General features: G+C 47.2%; 1 protein-coding gene across 1 annotated transcript in view; it reads left to right on the top strand.

The window, feature by feature from the left end:
- Positions 1-10772: 10772 nt before the first annotated feature.
- CLSTN3 (calsyntenin 3) overlaps positions 10773-11131 on the top strand; it is a 42687-nt gene continuing 42328 nt past the window's right edge. Inside the window, exon 1 of the mRNA XM_053294461.1 lies at positions 10773-11093. Within this exon, the coding sequence (XP_053150436.1) occupies positions 11021-11093 (73 nt within the window). The 5' untranslated portion in view covers positions 10773-11020. The remainder of the gene's footprint in view (positions 11094-11131) is intronic.

Raw genomic sequence — 11131 nt, 5'->3', positions numbered from 1 at the left:
ATCTGGATGAACAATAAGATGATCTCCAGGTGTTGTTTATGAGTTCTGTAAAAGCATCAAAAGGCAGCAGGACACCCCAGGAATTTGAACCTCAGTATATAGACCAAGAATCCCGGGAAGGTGCTACGCAGCCAACTGGCGCTGGGGTCATCCCTTGCCATTCGGGGTTCCTGACAAGTCAAAGGGACATATGGTATATCTTTTGTTCTGTAACCCTCTTTAGGTTTTTTTAGCTCTATCTAATAAGACTTCTTTTTGCATTAACACTGGTCTGAGTTTATTGCCTCAGAATCCCTGAACCAAGCTGGACACCATGTAAGGAAGGCAAGAACTATTATCCCCACATTGGGTTTTTTGGGGTGGGTGAGGGGACCTCAGGCTGAGAGAGAGCAGCTTGCCCAAGCATGGCAGCGATGGCCCATTAAATGATATCAGCTCATATATACACCGACACTCCCTCTGGGATCCTCTTCCATTCTGCCTCTGGGCAAAGAGGCACCTTTTACCGTGGTGATTCTCTTTATTTAGCAGGGGGAGAGTTATTGGCCCTATCCACCCCCAGCACAGTACTTCCAGTGACTGTTGCTGGTGTGTGTGTTATGTTTCTTTTTAGAATGTGAGCCCTTTGGGGACAGGGAGCCATCTTATTTGTTATTTCTCTTTGTAAACCGCCCTGAGCCATTTTTGGAAGGGCGGTATAGAAATCGAATTATTATTACTACTACTACTACTACTACTACTACGCCACAAACAGTCCTGCAGTCCAACGCCTTATTGCCAAGTCAACTCCTTCTTGAGGCTGATTCACACATGCACAGGGGCATTTTGCACAAGAGGAGCAATGTGTCTAAAACACAAACCACGACAGAAGGAACAGTACAAAAGCACGTGGCCAACTGTCTCAACATCACCGTTCCCACAAGGACACAGTCTCTCTGAAAAGGGGACTTGCCTAAACCTACCCTCTAATACCACAGAAGCCCCCTAATGGTGCAGTGGGGAAGTAACTTGCCTAGGGAGCAAGAGGTTGCTAATTCAAATCCCTGCTGGTATGTTTCCCTTTCCCAGACTATGGGAAACACCTACTATATATCGGGCAGCAGCAATAAAGGATGGTTATGAAAGGCATCCTCTCATACTGTGCAGGAGGAGGCAATGGTAAACCACTCCTGTATTCAACCAAAGACAACCACAGGGCTCTGTGGGCACCAGGAGTCAACATTGACTCTACGGCACAACTTTACTTTACTTTACTTTAATACCACAGAGGGCAGCACATCCAGCCAGGCGAATGTCAGGGCTCTTCTGTGTATTGGATATGTCAGATTATACAGGTATTTGGCTGGTTTTTGCAAGTGCTTAACATCTCCAAACCACGTCACTTGATGCAGACAGCTTCCACTATCACACAGGAATTGTCTACTCACTGTCATTCAGCGAAGTGCTAAGTCATCATCTGTTGTGTGTGCATGATGTGTGAACTGCCTTCATCCTCTTCAAGATCTTCTTCATGAAAGCCTGGACATGGCTAGGCTCTCCTTACCTAAGACGGTTACCACCAGCTTTAAGCAACCCTATTCTATTAATACAAGTTAGTCTGTAACCCCCTTGCCCTTTTGCCAGTCTACTGTTGGTAAATTGTACCCTTTTGGACAGGGACGACTAGAGCTGGCCTGACTGTACAAGCTACCCAATGGGCATTTGGAGGAACAATATTTGGGGGCACCAGTGAGGCAGGCCTGTATGCCCTTGAGGGGAGGCAAGAAAGGAGACATTCAAGCCAGGGAGGACTTGTTATTAGCTGGGAGGGGAGGGGAGGGCGGAGACAACTGCTTCTTTTAAACTCCTTTTACAATATGATTAAGGGCCTCCTTTGTGAGGGCCCCAAAGATAGCCTTGCCATGTCCCCCAGAATTTAGGGTAGCCCCCAGATTTTAGTTCCTCCACCCGGCTGCTAAATCCCACCCGGATTTACATGGATTTCAAATGTGCTGCCTGGATTGCCTGGATTTTCCTCTGGATCCGATCACATGGGAGGGAAGAGAAGGAGGGGAAGTATACAAATCTGTCAAATAAATAAGTAAATGTGAATTAGTTGCCACATAATTTGCATAAGATGCAAATTAGGCCACCCGGATTTGGGAAGCTTGAATTTGGCAACCCTACCCAAAGACCATCAAACAGAACCCTCCTGAGTCGTGATCCATTTGCATTACATTTTGGGGATAAAATTGCTCGTATCTGTTCTGACTTGGATGCTCAGGTTTTTGTGGCACCAGAACTGGATGCACCACCTGGTCTTGTTATCTGGGCTGGTTTGCAGACTGTGTTGCCTAAAGAGGTGGACAGGCTGCTTGGAAGGTTGAGGCCTATCGCGTCTGGACTCAACCCTTGCTCTTCATGGTTGATGATGGGGCTTGTAGGGAGGGACTGAGTCCAAGGGTGGTGTGGGTGGTGTGTGCCTTTCTGAAGCAGGGGGTGGTGCCCCCTTGGATGAAGGAGGCAGTCATTAGGTCCCTCCTTTTTTTTAAAAAAAGGTCCTTATTACACCCAGATGATTTAAATAACTTTTGACCAGTTTCTAACCTGTCCTTCTTGAGCAAGGTGTTGGAGAGCATGGTGGGGTCTCAGCTCCAGGCAGTCCTGGATGAAACTGATTACTTAGATCCTTTCCAGTTTGGCTTCCAGACTGGATATGGGATGGAAACTACCTTGATTGCCCTAGTGGATGACCTATGCTGGGAGATAGACAGAGGAAGTGTGACTCTGTTGATTATCCTGGACCTCTCAGCAGCTTTCGATACAATCGACTATGGTATCCTTCTGGAACATCTCTCTGGGTTGGGACTTGGGGGCACTTTTATACGGTGGCTCTGTTCCAACTTGGTGGGTCATACTCAGAAGGTGGTGCTGGGGGGATGCCTGCTCCCCCCCTTGGCCTTTGGCCTGTGGGGTGCCACAAGGATCTATTCTATCCCCCATGCTGTTTAACATTTACATGAAGCCCCTGGGAGAGGTCATCTGTGGATGTGGGCTGTGGTGCCATCAATATGCTGATGGCACCCAGCTCTACCTATCTTTTAAGTCCCCAGACACCAGGGAGGCAGTGGATGCTCTGAACCGAGGCTTGGAGGCTGTTCTGGACTGGATGGGGGCAAACAAGCTGACACTTAATCCAGATAAGACGGAAGTGCTCTGGGCTGGTAGAACTGATCATCTGAGTAGTGAGATAAATCTGTTCTTGGACAGGGTCACACACCCTCTGGAAGATAAAGTCCACAGCTTGGGGGTGTTTCTGGACCCAAAGCAGTCTTTGGAAGCACAGGTGGTGGTGGTGTGCTTTTCACCAGCTACGCCAGCTGCAACCCTACTTGGGGAAGTCGGACCTGACCTCAGTCACTCATGCTTTGGTGACATGCAGATTTGACTACAGCAATGCGCTCCACCTGGGGCTGCCCTTGAAGACAGTTTGGAAGCTTCAGCTGGTCCAGAATGCTGCTGCAAAGATGCTTGTGGGCGCAAATCACTTTGTCACACCCATCCTGTGGCAGTTTCATTAGTTACCAGTCCACTTCTGGGGTAGATTGAAGGTGCTGGTCTTGACCCTTAAAGTTCTACTTGGCTTGGGGAACCTGTTGGGGAACCTGCATTCACCCATATGAACCTGTCAGGGCCCTCTGCTTGGCATCTCAGGTTCTGCTCATGGCCCTGCCACTAACAGAGATCCGGTTGGCGGGGACTAGAGACAGGGCCTTTTCAGTTGTGGCCCCTCAGCTTTGGAACATCCTCCCGAAAGAGCTTCACCAGCATGCTCCCTCCCTCAGGTTTAGTCTTTAGTTTTTATAGTTCTCAGTTTTTACCTTTTTATTAATAACTTTTAATTTGGAACCTTTTAAAGAATTGTAATTTTGAATGTGGTTTTAGCCTGGTCTTTTAACTTGTTTAACTTCATTAGTCTTTTATTTTACACTGTATCTTTGTTATTAATGTTGTGAGCCACTCCAAGCAGTAGTGTACTGGAGGGGCGGTTGTATAAATATTTTAAATAAATAAATACACCTTCTGTAACATCTGTTGTTTCTTTTAGTATTGTGAACCACTTTGGGTCCCTTGACCGAGGCAGAAGGGTGGTATACAAATGTAACTAACCAATAAAGTGCAGCAGAATGAGGTGGTAGAATCCTGAGGTGGTAGAGTGGTACCATTTCAGACTGCAAAGGGAGATCTGCCATTTTTCAATGGTCCCCAGTGCAAAAATAACTCCAAGTCATACATTACCACATCAGAAAGAAAGGTTCTACCCCAACGCATTCCATGTTATGCTACTTGAAGAGAATTTTCACACAGAAGAGCTTTAAAAACACACACACATGAATCTCCCACTTGAAGTCTGAAGTGGTACAGTAGTCCATTCTACAAGCTCTGAGCAGGTACTTCATTCCTGCTTTAGTCTGCTGCATGTGTGGACCAGACTTCAGATGAGTTGTGCACTCCAGCACATTTCAAGCAGCCAGACATATCCCCTAATCCTGGATCATGTCATGCCATGAACCAACCTTTCTTCTTGGAGGGAACAGATCATCTAGACCCGTTTGAATTGTTGGAAATTCTCTGTGGTGAGAGAATCCTTTTCTCATTATAGCAGAGTGCACAGAGGCACAACACAGTGGATTTAGTTAGGCATGCGTATATGCTGAGAGTAAAGTAACTTGGAGCCAATTCATAGTTTCAAATCAATGTAAAAGGCATTTATTAAGGAACTCCATTCTAGATAGGAAAGTGAGGAGTTAGGATCTCTAATCTATCTATCTAGCTGGATGCAGATGGTTTCTGCATCTTCTCTGCACACATGGTGCAGGGAGAGAGGCTTGCCATGTTGCAAGGCAGAAGGGCAGGTAGGGAAGAGAGGAGAGGAAGGAAGTTAGTCCCTGAGATTAGCAATCTACATATCAAAGGGATAGCATCAGAGCAGTGGAGAAGTGATGACCAATGTCTTGACCCTCTAGCCCTCTGACTTACTAGTCTGTCCTCCACTGTCTGAGACAAAGAGACAGTGTAAAGTCCTTTAACTTCCAACATAAATCAGGCTTCAGCTCTGGCTTTAGTCACTGCTTTAGTCACTGTGCGGGATGACCTGTGCAGAGAGAGAGACGAAGGAGTGCAACCCTGTTCATTCTCTTGGAGCTCTCAGCGGCTTTTGGTACCATTGACCATGGTATCCTCTTGGATAGGCTGTCTGAGTTGGGTGTGGGAGGCACTGCTTGGAGGTGGTTCCGCCGATTTCCAAAAGCTGGTGCTGGGGGGTTACTGCTCAACCCCTTGGCAGTTGTGCTTTGGGGTTCTGCAGGGTTCCATTCTTTCCCCCATGCTGTCATCTACATGAAACCACTGGGGTAGCTAATCTGGAGATCAGTATGTGGATGGCACTCAGTTGTATCTCTCGTTTTCATCAGATGCGGGTGAGGCAGTGACTGTTCTGAATCTGTGTCTGGTTGCAGTGTAGGACTGGATGAGGGTGAACAAGTTGAGACTCAACCCAGGCAAGGCAGAAGGACTGTTGGTCAGTGGTTCTAACTTCCTCTGCCGGGTTCTAGATGGGGTTGCACTCCCCCTGAAGGACCAGGGTCACAGTCTGAGAGTGCTCATCGATCCAGCACTGTCAATGAGGCTCAAGTGGCCTCCGTGGCTTTGAGCACCTTTTATCAGCTTTGGCTGATATGCGAACTGTGACCTTACCCGGGTAGAGATAGCTTGGCCACAGTAAATGCTCCGGTAACCTCTCGCTTAGATTACTGCTATGCTTTGTACGTGGAGCTGCCTTTGAAAACAGTCCAGAAACTGCAGTTGGTAGAAAACAGGGCTGCAAGATTATTAACTGGGACCGGGCGTTTTGATCATATCACACCAGTGCTTTGTCAGCTGCACTGGTTCCCAGTCCATTTCCAGGTCCAATTCAAAGTGCTGGTTTTAACCTTTAAAGCCCTAAATGGCTTGGGACTGGGTTATCTGAGGGAGAGCCTTGCCCCAAATGTCCTGACTCAGACCTTAAGATCTTCTGCAGAGGCCCTCCTTCTTTGTGAGCCCCTGCCAAATGAAGTGAGGCGGCTGGCTACCAGGGAGAGGGCCTTTGGGTGGTTGCACCCTGTTTATGGAATAGCCTCCCCAGCGAGGATCGCCCACTTCATCACTTTGTTCTTTTAGATGCCAGGTAAAGACCTTTTTGTTCATACAGGCCTTTTAAATTCAGGTTTTTAAACTTGGGTTTTCAGATTTGTTCTGCGGGGGTGTGGCAGAGACGCGAGGCGTGGCCCTTGAGAGGTGTGGTCTGGGTTCTTTGAACCTGTTTTCACAATGGTGCCTCTGCTCCTGGATGCAACAGTGATATATGTCTATTGAAAGTCTATTGAAAGTACAGGGAGGGCTGAATTGTGGGTGGAGTAGCACTGTACATTAAAGAAGGGATAGAATCTGTCGAGTTAGAAAACCTAGAAAGACCTGAGTCCTCCATAGAGACTCTGTGGGTGAAAATACGCCTGAAAAGAAATGTGCTACTGGGGACGTGCTGTCGCCCTCTGGATCAAAATGCTGACAGTGACTGGGAGTTGCAGGAGGAAACCAGGGAGGCATCAAGGAGAGGCAGGGTAGTAATAATGGGTGACTTCACTTACCCACACATAGACTGGGTAAATTCCCATTCAGGTAATGACAAAGAGGTCAGATTTATAGATACACTGAATGACTGTGCCCTAGAACAGTTGGTCTTGGAACCAACCAGAGAGAAGGTGACCTTGGACTTAATCCTGAGTGGTACCCAGGACCTGGTGTGTGATGTCAGTGTCATCGACCCTTTAGGGAACAGTGACCATAGTGTGATCAAATTCAGCATACATGCAGGGAGAGAATCACCAAGGAAGTCTAACACAGACATTTTGAATTTCAGAAGAGGAAACTTCTCCAAAATGAGGAGTATGGTGAAAAGAAAACTGAAAGGGAAAATCAGGAGAGTCACTTCGCTCCAGAATGCATGGAGTTTATTTAAAACCACAATACTAGAAGTCTAGTTAGAATGTATACCAAAAATGAAGAAAGGCACCACCAAGTCTAGAAGGATGCCAGCATGGCTAATAAAGTCAAGGAAGCTATAAAGGGAGAAAAGACTTTCTTCAGAAATTGGAAGGCTTGCCCAAATGAAGAGAACAGAAAGGAACACAAACTCTTTCAAAATAAATGCAAGGTGACAATAAGGGAGGCAAAAAGAGAGTTTGAGGAACATTTAGTTAAAAGCATAAAGGAGAATAACAAAAACTTCTTTAAATACATCAGAAGCAGGAAACCTGCCAGGGAAGCGGTTGGTCTGTTAGATGATGAGGGAGTGAAAGGGATTATTAAGCAGGTTAAGGAAACTGCAGAGAAGCAAAACGAGTTCTTTGCATCTGTGTCTTCATGGCAGAGGATACTGAGCATATACCTGTGCCTGATCAGAGCTTCTCAGGGACAGAGGTTAAAGAACTGAGTCAGATAGAGGTGATGAGAGATGACATTCTAAATTGTCTCAAAAAATTAAAAATTAACAAATTGCCAGGGCCAGATGGCATCCACCCAAGAGTCCTTAAAGAACTCAAATGTGAAATCGCTGACCTCTTTGCAAAAATATACAACTTATCTCTGTAATCAGGCTCTGTACTGGAGGACCAGAAAATAGTCAATATAACACTGATTTTCATAAAGGGATCAAGGAGGGGATCTGAGGAACTACAGGTGGCGTAACTATAATAGGGTAAGGGGAGACAGTTGTCTGGGGGCCTACTGCCTTCGGGGGCCCCCAGAGGCAAGTCACATGACTGACTCCCCCAGCCGCGCACCCGCCTGGGTTTCCATCAGTTGTATTCATCCTCTGAAATTGCTGTGAGTGTTAAGACCTGGAGCTACCAGAACAGCATGTCTTTCTCTAGCACCATTAAATGATTAGGGGATATATATATTTATATTTACTATTCTTTTGGTTACCACTATTCAGCCACATTTAAGATTTCTTTACTTCATGAGCTGAGCTTCAGTGGGGGGGGGGCATTTTAAAATCTTGTCTCTGGGCCCACTCCAACCTTGCTATGCCACGCAGTTAGCTTAACATCTGTTCCAGGCAAACTGATGGAAAGCATTATCAAGGATAAAATTGTTAAGCAAATGGAGGAACAGGCTTTGCTGAGGGAGAACCAGCGTAGCTTCTGCAAAGGTAAATCTTGCCTCACCAACCTTTTAGAGTTCTTTGAGAGTGCCAACAGGTGTGTGGATAAAGGTGATCTAGTTGATCTAGTGATCTTTGAGAGTGCCAACAGGTGTGTGGATAAAGGTGATCTAGTTGATCTAGTGATCTTTGGGAGTGCCAACAGGTGTGTGGATAAAGGTGATCTAGTTGACATAATATAACCGGACTTCCAAAAAGCTTTGACAAAGTTCCTCATCAAAGACTGTTGAGAAAACTTAGCAGTCATGGGATAAGGAGATAGGTTCATGTATGGACTGGTAACTGGTTGAAGAACAGGAAACAGAGGGTAGGCATAAATGGAGAATTCTCTAAATGGAGGGAAGTAGGAAGTGGGGTCCTCCAGGGACCAGTGCTTTTTAATGTATTCATAAAGGATCTAGAAATTGGGGTAAGCAGTGAGGTGGCCAAATTTGCAAATGACACCAAACTATTTAGGGAAGTGAAACTCAAAAGAGATTGTGAGGATCTCCAAAAGGATCTCTCCAAACTGGGGGAGTGGGTGTCAAAATGGCAAATGTGGTCCAATGTTGGCAAGTGTAAAGTGATTCATATTAGGCCAAAGAACCCCAGCTTCACATATACACTGATGGGATCTGAGCTGTTAGTGACTGACTAGGAGAGGGATCTTGGGGTCGTGGTGGACAGCTTGTTGAAAGGGTCAACTCAATGTGCGACAGCTGTGAAAAAGGCCAATTCCATGCTTGGAATCAGGAAGGGAACTGAACATAAAACTGCTAATATTATAATGCCCTTATACAAAACTATGGTGTGGTCACATTTGGAGTATTGCGTGCAGTTCTGGTCACCATACCTTAAGGACATTGTAGAACTGGAAAAGGTGCAGAAGAGGGCAACCAAGATGATCAGGGGCCTAGAGCAGGGATTCTCAGCATTGGGTCCGCGGATGTTATTGGACTTCAACTCCTATAATCCCCAGCCCTAGTGTCCTTTGGTTGGGGATTATGGGGAAGTCCAATAACATCCGTGGACCCAATGCTGATAATCCCTGGCATAGAGCACCTTTCTTATGAGGCAAGGCTACAGCATCTGGGGCTTTTTAGTCTGGAAAAAAGACAGCTGAGAGGACACATAATAGAGGTCTATAAAATCAAGCATGGTGTGGAGAAAGTTGATAGAGAGAATTTTTTCTCCCTCTCGCATAACACTAGAACCAGGGGTCATCCCATGAAACTGATTGCCAAGAAATTTAGGACTGACAAACAGAAGTACTTTTTCACACAATGCATAATTAACCTATGGAATTCTCTGCCACAAGATGTGGGGACAGTCACCAACCTGGATAGCTTTAAGAGGGGTTTAGATAAATTCATGGAGGAGAGGTCTGTCACTGGCTACTAGTCTAAGAGCTCAAATACCAGTTGCAGGGAGCAAATGAAAGAGAGAGGGCATGTCCTCATCTCTTGTCTGTGGGCTTTCCAAGGGCATCTGGTGGGCCACTGTGCGAAACAGGATGCTGGACTAGACAGGAATTGGGCCTGATCCAGCAGGGCTGTTCTTATGTTCTTTTAGACACCAGGTGTTCAATTTTTGTTCACTCAGGTCTTTTAAATTTTGATATATTAAAACTGATTTTTAAAAGAAGTATTTAAATTGTTTTGTGTTGTATCTTGCATTTCTTCTTCTTGTGTTGTGATTTCATGTATGCGTTTTTATTTGATGTTTTAATGTGAGGCGAACAAAGAACCATTTGTTATGGTCTGGCTAACAAATAAAGTTGTTGTTATTATTATTATTATTATTATTATTATTATTATTATTATTATTTCTTCTTCTTCTTCTTCTTCTTCTATACAGCACCTAGCACATTGTTCGCACTCCAACGATGTAACTTGGTAGATTCGCCTCTGTCCTGACCTGAAGATGCCTCGACCCGCACAGACCTGCTTCTATGAATTTTCTCGAGATCCTGAAGAGCTCTGGAAGCACCTCAGCAGAAGTGTGAGCTTCTGAATACCCTGCCAATGACTCCCGCAGCAGAGTCCAGATGCTGCCCAGCCAGGAAAGGCTCCCGTGCTTTCGAGAACTCCCTGCCAGCACCGCGCCTTATCTCCCTGGATCTCTGTACGGCACGCAATACACACGCTCTCTCTCTCTCTCTCTCTCTCTGATGGTTTCTTTCTTTCTCCTGAGCTCCGTGCCAGCGATGCCGCGGCAGAGAAACTGGAGTGAGGGGTGAACTGGAAAGGTAAGCAGGAGGAAGCCTTCATCACCAACTCTACTAAAGTCCCTCTAAAGTTCCGATTCCAGAAGCCTCCCGGTTAGAGTCGAGCGCGCCTGCGCGCATCCCATGCACAGAAACATGCACAAATACCTTGATCCCCCCAAGTGGGGGTGGGGTGGGGGAACCTGGACCTCCCCCGCCCTCCTGCTTTTCCCTCCCAAATCTTGGTCCCCTCCCTCTCCTGCAGCACCCCTCGCCTTGGCGCCCCTCGCATTGGCTGCTGGCGCCCATCAATCAGCGACGGGCGCTGCTGACATCATGCTGCAGTAGAGGGGCTGGGCTGGGGCAGAGAAGCCAGCGCGAGAGGGAGCGACGGGGAGCTCCAGCCCTGCCCAGCCTGCCCTGCCCAGCCCAGTCCAGTCCAAGCCGAAGGAGCTCACCAGCCCGCGCCCCGGCTCCAGCAGCGCCCCGGCAGCGGGCACCTGGGAGCCGACCTCGGGGGAGGGCGAGAGCCAGCCCACCCGACGAGCGGCGGCGCATCCCCGCGGGGTCCTCCTCAGGGCTCCTCCAAGATGGGCTGGAGGCAGCCCCTCGCCTCCCTCCTCCTCCTCCTCCTCCTCCTCTCCTGCGCCCTGGGCAACAAAGGTGAGTGAGTGAGTGCGTGGAAGCGCCCCGACGGCGAG

The sequence above is a fragment of the Hemicordylus capensis genome, chromosome 2 (genome assembly GCF_027244095.1).
Source record: "Hemicordylus capensis ecotype Gifberg chromosome 2, rHemCap1.1.pri, whole genome shotgun sequence".
Lineage (NCBI taxonomy): Eukaryota > Metazoa > Chordata > Lepidosauria > Squamata > Cordylidae > Hemicordylus > Hemicordylus capensis.
The sequence above is the reverse complement of the archived record's forward strand: the minus strand, read 5'-3'. Positions and strand labels throughout refer to the sequence as shown.